Raw genomic sequence first — 14,294 nt, forward strand, 5'->3', positions numbered from 1 at the left:
AATCAATAGGATTCATCCATCATAAAAATATAAATATATATTTATATATGTGTGTGTATGGAAAAGGGCTTTTGGTATATGTACATACATATACCAAACGCCTTACAAGAGAGGTAGCCAAAAACTAAAGGCATAGAAACCACTCCCACCCATTCCATCCCCAATACACTCCGCTCCCCTCCACCCTCTTCCCTCCCTCTTATCTTGGCACCTCCTGGATGATGGGTCATCTCTGTATCTTGTCCACTGCCCTGGGTCAGAAGCAGTGTTGCAAGACACAGCACATCCACAGCAAGGCCGCTTCATTAAATTGGTGACCCCCCCCTCTGCATCCCCTCATGCAGAAAAGACGACTGGGAGAAATCCCTTCAGGCTGTATCAGTTTATTTCTCATACATACTCCCTCACCCCCATCCCCCACCCACTCCCACTCATGCATCACAGCATCATCCATACACAACCATTCTCTATTCACCCCTATCTTCTGTCCTCTCCTGTCCCTCCTCAACAGATATTCCCTTCTTTTCCAATGCCCCTTTTACCCCATCCATCCATCTAATCCTAGGTCAACCCCTCATGTTCACTCCTTCCACCTCTGCCTTCCACACCTCTTTTACTAATCTTTCTTCACTCATTATTTCCATGTGTCCAAACCACCCCAATACTCTTTCATCAACCCTATCTACCAACTCCCTTTTCACCCCTGTTCTCCTCACCTCATTTCTCACTCTATCTAGCCTAGTAATCCCACCATACCTCTCAGGCACCTCATTTCAAACACATTCAAACTCCTCTCTTCCTCCCTTATGTTGCACGTTTCTACCCCGTACAGTGCTGTAGGCACAATCACTCCTTCATACAATATCCTCTTAGCATCCATTCCCAAATGTCTATTTCTCATTACACTTTTTAATCCACCAAGGCATTTACTCGCTTCTCTCAATCTACATTCTACCTCCACCTCCACTCCTCCATTTCCTGCCACATTTGCACCCAAATATCTAAAACTATCCACTTCCTCCAGTCTCCCTTAATACTCACTTCCAGTGTTCTGCCACTTTCTCCCCTTGTACATCTCATCACCTTAATTTTACCCACATTTATCTTCAGCTTCCTTCTTTTACACACCTTCCCAAATTCTGTCACTAACTTCCTCAATCCCTCCTCTAATCCTGCCACAAGTGTAGTGTCGTTAGCAAACAACAACTGGCTTATCTCCCACTTTTCTCCATTTTCTTTGACCATCTCCAATCCCTGACCCACTACCCTTGCATTTACCTCTTGCACCACCCCATCCATGTATAAATTGAAAAACAAGCTCTACTACTCTTGTAAAAACTCTTGAATGCTCTTAAAAGCTTTCCTCCCATCCCATATATCCTCAAAACCTCCCACAGTGTCATCCTGTCTACCCTGTCATTTGCCTTTTCCAGATCCATAAAAGCCCAAAATACGTCCTTACCTTTTCCTACAGCTTTCTCACATATCTGTCTTACCACAAAAATCTGTTCTACACAACCCCTACCTGTCCTAAAACCACACTGTTCCTCACTAATTCCCTCTGTTCCTCTCCTAATCCTTTCAATCAAGACCCTCCCATAAGCCTTCCCAACTACACTTAGCAAACTGATCCCTTTGAAACTACTACACTCACACTTGTATCCCTTTCCATTGTAAATTAGAACTATACAGTCCTCTGGCACTCTACCCTCTATTAAACAAACATTAAATAACCTCACCAGCCAGTCCACCATCAGTATACCTCTTTTTTTTTTTTTTAGTCATTCTGCATGACATCCATCCAACCCAGGTGCCTTACCTGCTCTCATCATCTTAACAGCTGCCTTCACTTTATTTTCTTTATTTCTCCTCCATTTTCCTCACTCATCATGGTCATTTTCTTTGCACTTCCCACTGCAATTACCTTTCCCTCCCTATCCTCCTTCACATTTAGCAACTCCCTAAAATACTCTGCCCACCTTCCTCTCACTGCCTTCTCTTCCATTATTATTTCTTCATCTGCACCTTTTACCTTTTCTTTTCTACTTGATTCACCTCCTCTTCCTCTCTTAATTTCCTTCCAAAACACTTTTTTATTACTTTCAAAAATTTCTGTCATACTCTTACCCCATTTCACATCTGCTCTCCTCTTTGCCTCCTTTATCTTATGCTTTACTTCTCTTTACTTTGTACCTCTCATATGATTCCCTCTTCCTAATTTGTTACCAATCTATGAAAGCCTGCATCTTCTCTTCTACACCCTTCTTTGCTTCCTCATCCCACCACTCACTACCCTTCCTTCTATTTCTTCCCATTCTCCTTGTTCCACACACCATCTTTGCACACCTTTTGACTCCCTTCTTGAACCATCCCCATTCCTCCTCCACTCCTAGTTCTGCTCTACCCTTCACTCACTCCCACTCCTCTTTCAGCTTCTTGTACTTCTTTTCTTTCTCATTTTAGCAGTTCACTCTAAGCACCTCCCTACCTTCTGCCCTTTTCCTCTTTCTCCACCTATCCTCCACTCTCAACTTACCTTCCAACAAAAAATGACCTGGTATTCCCCCACTCTCCCCTTAGATCATGTACATCCTTAACTCTTACTACTATACTCCTGGTTACCACTATATAGTCCATTAATGCTCTATCTACCATCCTTCCATCCACAACCCTCTCCCATGTGTACTTATGCTTGACTTTCTTCCTAAACACTGTATTTGCTATCATCTACTCTCGAGACACATCTCCTCCATCAACTCTCCACTACAATTTTTTCCTGGAACTCCACACTTCTCAATCACTCCATCTATTGGTTCATTTCCTACCCTTGCATTAAGGTCTCCCAATACAACTACATTGACATTTCTCCCTAATCCCTCTATGCACTCATTTAAGTCCATCCAAAAAGACTCCCTTTCCTCTACACTCTTCTCATTACCAGTCCCATTTGCACTTACAAAAACCCATAACTTCCCAGCTTCACCTTCATCCACATTAACCTTGAAGAAACCTCCTTCCACTCCACCACACACTTTCCTATCTCTTCACTTACTAGTATATCCACCCCTTCTCTCCCTCGTCCTCTCCTCACTCTGAGAGCCTCCCAACTACACTCCCAAACTCACACTTGCCCCTCTCTCTCAACTTAGTTTCACTCAATGCCAACACATACATCTTTCCTCTCACAAATATACTCCCTATCTCTTCCCTTTTACTCTCATCTGTACCACATCCATGCACATTAAAAGATCCAAACCTTAGGGTACTGGTTGGAAAACTCCTAGACCCTCTTATGCCTTTACTTTTTTCAGGAATGTCCCCTGTGGGGCTACAGGTAGCAAGATAGTCCTATCCCTGTCCCATTTTTGTTGCCTTGTATGACTGAAGTGGGAAGACTTAGTGACAGCATTCTTTTCCCCCACCACAGGGTAGGTGAAAGAAGGAAATGAATATTCAGAGAAATGGTACAGGACAGTAACAAGGGGTGGAGGGACAGCATAATGGAGGGACAGTCACAGTATATTAAATGTGTCCTCATTTCTCTATGAACAGAGATTTCCTCTATCACAGACAAAATGATGTGTGGCTCTGGTCCATAGGGATGCCCCATATAGACCCTAAAATATCAGCTGCATGCTACTTTGCCACAATAACATGCAGCGAATACCCCAGATGGGGATACATATATGTGCACAAAAACACACACATTCAAAGTCTTATGAAGGCTTGCACATTCATTACTGCCTCACCTGATCCAATTTGGCTTTCTTCCTTTCCTCCTCAAACTTGGCATATTCTTTGCGATCTTGAATGCTAGTTACAATTTTCCATATACTCAAGGTCAAAAGTCCAACAACCACAACAGCTCCAATAATACCAAATACAAGGCCTAGAAAATGTATCAACAAGTAAGTCATTAGATTAATCAAAAATATTCTGTTTACATAAGACCACCCCTCCTTTGTCACTTGAATATAAAATCAGTTTCAATCTGTATACTAGTAAAGAACAATTTTACTCATTGTCCAAAGATCTCATCTATTAACAATAATGATGTTATATGATATCATGATAATAACTGATGGATGTTAATGTGCTTATGTAATGATGTACTAACCAAAGACATCAAACCCTGGTGGACATTCCATGAGGCTTTGAGCTTTGATGCTGTATGTCTCACTGGCTGGCATGTACAAGTATGTGAATTTGAATTCACAGTTGCTTGACTTATCCACAAATGAGCACAACTGCGCACCTTTATCCACTTCACCTGTTTGTTGAAAAAAAAAAAAAAAGTATATTACTAGCATTACCAGTTCAACTTATACATGGATGGGGTAGTGCAAGAGGTAAATGCAAGGGTAGTGGGTCAGGGATTGGAGATGATTAAAGAAAATGGAGAAAAGTGGGAGGTGAGCCAGCTGTTGTTTGTGGACGACCGCTTGTGGCAGGATCGTAGGAGGAATTGAGGAAGTTAGTGACAGAGTTTGGGAGAGTATGTGATAGAAGAAAGCTAAAGATAAATGTGGGTAAAAGTAAGGTGATGAGATGTACAAGGGGTGAAAGTGGCAGTAGACTGGAAGTGAGCATTAGGGAGAGCGACAGGAAGAAGTGGATAGTTTTAGATACTTGGGTGCAAATGTGGCAGGAAAAGGTGGAGTGAAAGTGGAGGTAGAATGTAGATTGAGAGAAGCGAGTAAATGCCTTGGTGGATTAAAGAGTGTAATGAGGAATAGACATTTGGGAGTGGATGCTAAGAGGAGACTGTATGAAGGAGTGATTGTGCCAACAGCACTGTATGGGGCAGAAACATGGAACATAAGAGAGGAAGAGAGAAGGAGTTTGAATGTGTTTGAGATGAGGTGTTTGAGAAGTATGATGGGGGTTACTAGGCTAGATAGAGTGAGAAATGAGGAGGTGAGGAGGAGAACAGGGGTGGAAAGGGTGGTAGATAGGATTAATGAAAGAGTATTAGGATGGTTTGGACACATGGAAAGAATGAGTGAAGAAAGACTAGTAAAAGAGGTATGGAAGGCAGATGTGGAGGGAGTGAACATGAGGGGACGTCCTAGGATGAGGTGGATGGATGGGGTGAAGGGGGCTTTGGGGGAGAGGGGAATGTCTGTTGAGGATGGCCTGGAGAGGACAGAAGACAGGGATGAATGGAGAATGGTTGTATATGGAGGATGTTGTAATGTATGAGGTGGAATGGGCGGGGGGATGGGGGGGTGAGGTAGTATGTGTGAGCCTAAAGGGATTTCTCCCCATCTTCTCCTTTTGTGCGTGGGAGGACAGAAAGGGGGGGTTGCCGATTTAATGAAGCGGCCTTGCTGTGGATGTGCTGTGTCTTGCGACACTGCTTCTGACCCAGGGCAGTGGACAAGGTGCAGGGATGACCCGTCATCCAGGAGGTGCTAAGATAAGAGGGAGGGTGGAGGGGTGTGGAGTGTATTCAAGGATGGAATGGGTGGGAGTGATTTTATGGCTTTTCCTTTTTGGCTACCTCCCTTGTATGGGGGAAAAAGCCTTGGTATATGTATGTACCAGCATTTATTGGCAATGAAATCTAGTAACATTGCTCATCATGAAACTTCTGATTCTAAATATGTACATTATCATGTTCAGGGATAGTGCCCCAAGGTTGGAAGAAGGCTTACGTTCATACAGAAAGAAGAAACGTGAAACACCTAAACTATGTCTTCCAATCAGTCTTGCACAGTACTTCCCTTTTCTGCTGCTCCATGATTTTGCTAAAGTTAACCCCTTCAATACGATGATGCCTACGTACGCGTCATGAGGAGCAAGTGGGTATGCAAGGATGCCGATGTCAGCACTCGTCAATGGCATAAGTGTAGTTGTACCTGCTTGACCCCCATACTCTGTAAACTGGCTTCATCATATTTTCTATGGTTATCAAAATTCACGGATGAAAGAGAACGAGCAATACAGTGGTAACTTTATTTTCTATAATGCGAGTATCATGACGCAACGTCGCACGTCTGGCAGCAGATGCTGCATACGAGATTTTGGCCTGGAGTGAAGGGGTTAACCATGTCTTTCTATTGGCTAAAAAAACAACTTTCTTAAACATCAATCAATTCACCCATCTTTTTCTCATTTGATTTGTTTCTAGCAATGTTTTCTTTTATTATAATAAGAAGTCAATCCTTCTCATCTGCCAGAATGTTGTTCTTACTTTTAAGGTGGATTGTTTCTTATTTTTCATGTTCAAGCTTGTGCTCAAAATCAAAAGCTCATATGCATTACATAGGTTCTGTCCCATGAAGGTAGATAAACAGTCTGATGACACTTGCCTGCTCACTACCAAACTGTGTGTTTAGCAACTGTGAGTTTGTTTCTGTCATTCGCTATTAGGAGAAGGAGTAGGGTAGGGGTTACTGGTTGTTTCCTCTCTCTATTCAAATATATCTGATAACCTAAATGTGTATTTACCTAATTGTAGCATACTGGCTATTAGGAGAAGGAGTAGGGTAGGGGTTGCTGGTTGATAACCTAAATGTGTATTTACCTAATTGTGGCATACAAGGAAAGAGGTCCTATCTCTAATTCTCTATCATAACTATATGTATGGTTCCAGTTTGGGTTATTTCATTGTAGTTGTGCCCCTGGCAACCTTGTGAATATACAAAGGCTTACCTTGAAGTGATTCAATACCCTCAGGAATGATGGTGCACTTGTCACATGCTGATCCTTTCAATTTCCCCATGCCAAAGATCCTACACTGTACACAGTCCTGATACTTCACACATCTCCCTGTTTGGCATGTCTGTATGGATACCCAAATCATAATGGAGAAGCTGAATTTACTCATTAAAGCGAGTCACAGAAATGTTGGAATGTTTACAAAAGAGGAAAAAATTAAAAAAAATCTTATACTCAAGTGAATCAGTAATACTTACACGGCACTCTTCACAATATTTGCCAGAATATGAAATGCCATTTTTCTTTTCACAGGTGCATTTTCCACAGTTACATGTGCCATGTCCAGAACAAGCTTCAACCCCTCCTGTTGAAATAATGGGAGAGTCAGAATGAGGAACAGGGAGAGAGAGAAAAAGAGAGAAAGATGGAAAGAGAAAGACAAAGAGAGTGAAAGAAAAAGGGAAAAATTTACTAGAGCTTCATCATGTGTATCTATGAACCAATGTCATTACATACTAGCAATACTACTAACACAAGAATGAAATTATAATACAATCTAAATCATGTAAGGATCTTTGGTGTTCCTAAATTTCACTCGTCAATGGCATAAGTGTCAAATACCATAAACTAAATCATTAGTATTAGTACTGGAAGTGAGCATTAAGGGAGAGCGACTGGAGGAAGTGGATAGTTTTAGATACTTGGGTGCAAATGTGGCAGGAAAAGGTGGAGGTAGAATGTAGATTGAGAGAAGCGAGTAAATGCCTTGGTGGATTAAAGAGTGTAATGAGGAATAGACATTTGGAAATGGATGCTAAGAGGAGACTGTATGAAGGAGTGATTGTGCCAACAGCACTGTATGGGGCAGAAACATGGAACATAAGAGATGAAGAGAGAAGGGGTTTGAATGTGTTTGAGATGAGGTGTCTGAGAAGTATGATGGGGGTTACTAGGCTAGATAGAGTGCGAAATGAGGAGGTGAGGAGGAGAACAGGGGTAGAAAAGGAGCTGGGAGATAGGGTTAATGAAAGAATATTAGGATGGTTTGGACACATGAAAAGAATGAGTGAAGAAAGACTAGTAAAAGAGGTATGGAAGGCAGATGTGGAGGGAGTGAACATGAGGGGACGTCCTAGGATGAGGTGGATGGATGGGGTGAAGGGGGCTTTGGGGAAGAGGGAAATGTCTGTTGAGGAAGGACGGGAGAGGACAGAAGACAGGGGTGAATGGAGAATGGTTGTATATAGATGATGTGATTGCATGAGGTGGAATGGGCGGGGGGGTGGGGGGTGAGGTAGTATGTGTGAGCAAAATTTGACTCAGCCTGAAGGGATTTCTCCCCGTCCTCTCCTTTTATGCAATGGGGGGACGGAGAGGGGGGGTCGCTGATTTAATGAAGCGGCCTTTGCTGTGGATGTGCTGTGTCTTGCGACACTGCTTCTGACCCAGGGCAGTGGGCAAGGTGCAGGGATGACCCATCATCCAGGAGGTGCTCAGATAAGAGGGAGGGTGGGAGGGGTGTGGAGTGTATTCAGGGATGGGATGGGTGGAAATGATTTTATGCCTTTCCCTTTTTGGCTACCTCCCTTGTAAGGGGGAAAAAGCCTTGTTATATGTATGTATGTATGATAAGTATACTGATTGAAAGCAGCTGTTAAGATGATGAGAGCAGTTAAGGCACCTGGGATGGATGGATGCCATACAGAATGTCTGAAGAAAGGAGGTACAGTTATGGTGGACTGGCTGATGAGGTTACTTAATGTTTGTTTAAGAGAAGGTAGAGTGCCAGAGGACTGGAGGAGTGCCTGTATAGTTCCGCTTTGCAATGGAAAAGGGGACAAGTGAGTGTAGTAGTTTCAGGGGGATCAGCTTGTTGAGTGTTTTTGGGAAGGCCTATGGGAGGGTCTTGATTGAGAGGACTAGGAGAGGAACAGAGGGAGTAATTGGTGAGGAACAGTGTGGTTTTAGGACATGTTGGGGTCGTGTAGATCAGATTTTTGTGGTAAGACAGACTGAGGAAAAGGTAAGGATGTTTTTTGGGCTTTTATGGACTTGGAAAAGGCTTACAAAAGGGTAGACAGGAAGGCACTGTGGGAGGTACTGCAGATATATGGGATAGGAGGTAAGCTGTTAAGAGCAGTCAAGAGTTTTTATGAGAGTAGTACAGCTTGTGTTAGGACTAGAAATGGAGAGAGTGAATGGTTTGAGGTAAAGGTGGGACTTTGTCAGGGATGTGTTATGTCGCCCTGACTGTTTACTCTATACATGGGTGGGGTGGTGCGAGAGGTGAATGCAAGGGTAGTGGGTCAGGGGCTGGAGATGGTTAAAGAAAATGGAGGAAAGTTGGAAATAAGCTAGTTGTTTGCTGACGACACTGCACTTGTAGCAGGATCAGAGGAGAGACTGAGAAAGTTAATGACAGAGTTTGAGAAGGTGTGTGAAAGAAGGAAGCTGAAGATAAATGTGGGCAAAAGTAAGGTGATGAGATGTACAAGGAGAGGGAGTGACAGCAGGCTGAAAGTGAGCATTAAGGGAGAGAGACTGGAGGAAGTGGATAGTTTTAGATACTTAGGTGCGAATGTGGCAGGAAAGGGAGGAGTGGAGGAGGAGGTAGAATGTAGATTGAGAGAAGTGAGTAAATGCTTTGGATTAAAAAGTGTAATGAAAAATAGACATCTGGGAATGGATGCTATGAGGAGGTTATATGAAGGAGTGATTGTGCTGTCAGCACTATATGGGGCAGAAACATGGAACATAAGAGAGGAAGAGAGAAGGAGTTTGAATGTGTTTGAGATGAGGTGTCTGAGAAGTATGATAGGGGTTACTAGGCTGGATAGAGTGAGAAATGAGGTGAGGAAGAGAACAGGGGTGGAAAGGGAGTTGGGAGATAGGGATGATGAAAGAGTATTAGGATGGTTTGGACACATGGAAAGAATGAGTGAAGAAAGATTAGTAAAAGAGGTGTGGAAAGCAGAGGTGGAAGGAGTGAATATGAGAGTGTGTCCTAGGATGAGATGGATGGATGGGGTAAAAGGGGCATTACAATAGAGAGGAATGTCTGTTGACAAAGGACAGGAGAGGACAGAAGACAAGGGTGAATGGAGAAGGATTGTGTATGGATGATGCTGTGATGCATGAGGGGGAGTGGGTGGGGGATGGGAGTGAGGAAGTTGGTATGAGAAATAATTTGATGCAGCCCAAAGGGATTTCTCCCCGTCTTCTCCTTTTCTGCATGAGAGGACAGAGAGGGGGGGGTTGCCGATTCAATGAAATGGACTTGCTGTGGATGTGCTGTGTCTTACGACACTGCTTCTGACCCAAGGCAGTGGACAAGATACAGGGATGACCCATCATCCAGGAGGTGCCGAGATAAGAGGGAGGGTAAAGGGTGGAAGGGAGTGGAGTGTATTGGGGATGGAATGGGTGGGAATGGTTTCTATGCCTTTGTTTTTTTGCTACCTCCCTTGTAAGGAGGAAAAAGCCTTTGGTATATGTATATACAAATACATGAACATACCTATACCTGTTCACAAATATCAAGGTTATTTCAAGTTATTTACCTGGTGCTACACAGACCTCATCTGTCTGACATTCACAGAAGGTACCTTGCCAACCTTGGTAACACCGGCATTTGTCGCAGTCACATTCACCATTACCTGAACACAAAATTTTATTCTTTGGGTCACGGCAGCCTCCATGGTTACACTCACAGTAAACACCATTTATATCCTGTATAATCCATATAAGAAAAATTAATATTATGAAATATTTAAAGTAAAATATCTCAAGATTTCTATTATGAATATATGTAGGTATTGATTAAGAATAATGGAGAAAAACAGGAATGCAGTATATGAATACCATACATTTCATGGAAACATAACTTACATTAAATTTGGAAGGCTGATTGCAAACGCACTGTCCACATTGACATATACCCTGGCCTGAACAAACTTGAGTCTCATTTCCATATTGACACAAATAATCTTCATTGCTGGTGAGAGAAAAACAATTGTTGTTAAAAAAAAAAAATATATATATATATATATATATATATATTTTTTTTTTTTATCAATAAATGTAAAAAAAAAAAAAAAAATTATGATAAGTCTTGAATAGTAAGGAATAAATGCCACACCTCCTCGGTACAGAAATATGGCTCTTATAGCTCTTGATGTTAAGAGGCAAAATAGCTTATGCATGATGCCACTATTTCCCCCTTTCTATTCTAGACATCTCATATACAATATAAATTTTCACAGATATTTAATCTTTCCCTTTGAATGGGAGCTATATAACCACCTTCTACTGGTGAATTATCTAGCCCTACATTTGTATGGAGAGTGGGAGATTGGCTAATTGCTGTTTGCTGACAACACTGTGCTTGTGGCAGAGTCAGAGGAAGGATTAAGTGAGATAGTGACAGAGTTTGAGAGGGTATGCAATACGAGAAAGATGAAGGTAAATGTGGGTAAAAGCAAGGTGATGAGATGTATAAGGGTGGAGGATGGCAGTGACTTGGAGGTAAGTATAAAAGAAGGGAGGTTGGAGGAAGTGAATAGTTTTAGTTATTTAGGGTAGCATGTGGCAGGAAAGGGAGGAGTCGAGGTGGAGGTAAATTGTAGATTGAGAGAAGCAAGTAAATGCCTTGAGGGATTAACAAGTGTTAGGAGAAATAGGCGACTGAGAATGGGTGCAATGAGGAGATTGTATGAAAGGGTGATTGTGCTGATGGCATTGTATAGGGCAGAGAGTTGGAATTTAAAAGAGGCAGAGAGGAAAAATTTAAATGTGTTTGAGATTAAATGTCTGAGAAGTATGATATGGGTTACTAGGTTGGACAGAGTGAGGAACAAAGAGGTGAGGAGGAGAGCAAGAGTGGAAAAGATGACAGGGCTGATGAAAAATTAGTGGGATGGTTTGGACACATGGAAAGAATGAGTGATGATAGATTAGTAAAAGATGTGTGGAAGGCAGAGGTGAAGGAAGTGAAATTGAGGGGACAAGTGAGGATGAGATGGATGGATGGGGTGAAGGGGGTGTTGAGCAAGTGGGGAATGTCTATTGAGCAAAGAAGGGAAAAGATGGAAAATAGGAATGAGTGGAGAGTGACTATGTGTTGCCATGGTCACCAGAGGAAATGTTGGTTTGATCTTTGGCAGATTACAACATTCTTTAGGAGAGATTTGATAGCATAGTCATTCCTTGAGATGTAGAAGCAAGATTAGATGGGTAGAAGCCAGTTGAGAAAAAGCGGAAATAGTTTCTTTGCTTTATTGATGTGATTTGTCCAGGCTGGGGGGGCCCTGATTAAGTAAAGTAGCCTTGCTGTGGATGTGCTCTGTCTTACTGCATTGCTTCTGACCCAGGGCAGTGGACAGGATACAGGGATGACCTGTCATCCATGAGGAGCTAAGATGAAAGGGAGGAAAGGGTGGTGGATGGGAGCGGGTACATGCCTTTGACTCGGCTACCTCCCTTGTAAGGGGGAAAAAGCTCTTAGTATATAGGTAGATAGACACTAATAGAGAAAGAAACTTTCAGATGACTGTAAACATCTTTTATGATATTTGCAAAATAATGTTGTATAAAAAGGTATGAGAATTCAACATGTATGTCAAAAATTGTACAAAACCCCTGGCAAGTGACACCTACACAATATCAGTATCCAGGCTATCTGTGTTGCACTGACACTTTTTACCATATGATCGATCAAGGCAATCACACACTCCACACTGATAGGTTCCAGACTTAGAACACTTCTCTGAGTATGTCATTCTACCCTGCAAAATAAAAATTTATTTTCAGTATGAAGATATGATTGTTGTTGATGGTCATAGTAGACACCAAATAAGGACACTTTATTAAATATACAATGTTTCGTTTGTTGAATCTTTTTCAAGTACTTGAAAAATCTTCAACAAGCAAAATATTGTACAATTAATAAAGGTTTCATACTCACGTGGTGTCTACTCTGACCATTCTGTTGACAATTGCCATTTTAAATCATTGTCGTCGATGTTGAATAGCAACATATGCCCAAACCATCTCGGCATTCTTTGATCTAATCCCATGTGCCAGCTACCATCATTGCCCTCTGCTTCACCTCCACATTTGTCATTCTACCCATCCTCATAATACCTACCATACTTCTCAAACCCTTCATCTCAAACATGTTTATGGTCTTCCTTTCTGCCTCTTTCAAATTCCAAGTCTCTGCTCTATACAGTACTTTGGGCACAATCACTTCCTTGCACGATCTTCTTTATGTGACCATCCCTAGGTACCTATTTCTCATGACACTTTCCTTTCCCCCCCCAGACCTTTACTTGCCTCCCTTACTCTACAATTCACCTCCACCTCCATTCCTCCATTCATTGCTTTATGTGACCTTAAAGACTTAAAGTTCTCCACTTTTTTTCATTCTTTCACCCCTTGAATTAATTATCTTAATGATCTTTCATGTCTTTTAATGGGGGCATGCTTTGTTATTGACTATTAAATATGGGGATAAATTCCTTTTGATGCAGCCCAAAGGGATTTCTCACCATCTTCAATGTTTCTGCAAAAGGGGATGGAGAATGGGGGTCACTGATTAAATAAAGCAGCCTTGTTGTGGATGTACTGTGTCTTGCGGCATTACTCTTGACCCAAGGCAATGGGTGAGATGCAAGGATGACCAGTCATCCATGAGGGGTCAAGATGAGAGGGAGGGAGGGGTGGTGGATGGGAGTGGAATGGGTGGGGATGAAATAGGTGATAGTGGAATTATGCCTTTTGACTATGGCTACCTCTCTGCTATGGAGAAAAAGGCCCTTGGTATACTTATGTAAGCTTTGTTATTGTTAAATACTATTCTCCACTAATGTAAATTATTGAGGTAATTTTGCATCCAACCGTAACAAATCAAAGTTGGAATGATTGTATACTGTGAGCACATCAACTTACTATAAGAATGAAAAGAATTGTAATGATACCACTACTTACTGGAGCACCTGGCTTTTCACAATCACATTCACAGTGTACATCAATATCAATGTGAACATTTTCTAAATGGGTTGTGATATCAATCCACATTTTTTCCTTATTTTCTGGACATCCTGCAGCCTGAAACAAGAAGCACTGATGAAACTTCTGAACAGTGGCTAGGAGGCAGGGATCATCCTAAAGGAGCTAAAATGAGAGGGAAACAAAGGGTTGGTGGTGGATGGGAGTGAAATGGATGGAAGTGGGGTGTGCACCTTGACTGTATACTTCCTTTACAAGGAGGATGAAGTCATTGGCATATAGATATATAGGTACAATAATTTGCACTTTTCACCCAGCACCATTCCACTTCTGTGATGGAAACTGTCATTTATCCTTTATGAGAAAAAGGAGTATGGAATAAATGTCTTTATCAGCAATACTATTTTTGTAATGAAAAACTAAGCAGGCAGAGTTCATGAATGACAAGGTATAATTATATTACTTCATCACAACTGTAAACATCTGGCACAAATAGTTTTAATAATAATTTGGTGTTTTATATTACTGAGCACCAGTTCTTCACTTGAATTCAGGAGCGCTCACATTGCAATAAGAATGAATATTGGATCACACTAAAAAATATCATATTCTATATACCTCAT

The 14,294-nt window shown here is 41.8% G+C and overlaps 1 protein-coding gene across 1 annotated transcript in view; it reads right to left on the minus strand.

Moving 5' to 3' along the window:
• LOC143028472 (integrin beta-PS-like) overlaps nucleotides 1–14,294 on the minus strand; it is a 47,649-nt gene that overhangs the window by 3,854 nt on the left and 29,501 nt on the right. Inside the window, exons 9-16 of the mRNA XM_076190625.1 lie at nucleotides 13,651–13,770; nucleotides 12,319–12,446; nucleotides 10,552–10,657; nucleotides 10,224–10,392; nucleotides 6,921–7,027; nucleotides 6,658–6,787; nucleotides 4,118–4,270; nucleotides 3,750–3,889 (exon numbers count right to left, since the gene is read on the minus strand). Of these exons, the coding sequence (XP_076046740.1) occupies nucleotides 3,750–3,889; nucleotides 4,118–4,270; nucleotides 6,658–6,787; nucleotides 6,921–7,027; nucleotides 10,224–10,392; nucleotides 10,552–10,657; nucleotides 12,319–12,446; nucleotides 13,651–13,770 (1,053 nt within the window). The remainder of the gene's footprint in view (nucleotides 1–3,749; nucleotides 3,890–4,117; nucleotides 4,271–6,657; nucleotides 6,788–6,920; nucleotides 7,028–10,223; nucleotides 10,393–10,551; nucleotides 10,658–12,318; nucleotides 12,447–13,650; nucleotides 13,771–14,294) is intronic.

The sequence above is a fragment of the Oratosquilla oratoria genome, chromosome 9, assembly GCF_046742065.1.
Source record: "Oratosquilla oratoria isolate Oo_2021 chromosome 9, ASM4674206v1, whole genome shotgun sequence".
NCBI classification, from domain to species: domain Eukaryota; kingdom Metazoa; phylum Arthropoda; class Malacostraca; order Stomatopoda; family Squillidae; genus Oratosquilla; species Oratosquilla oratoria.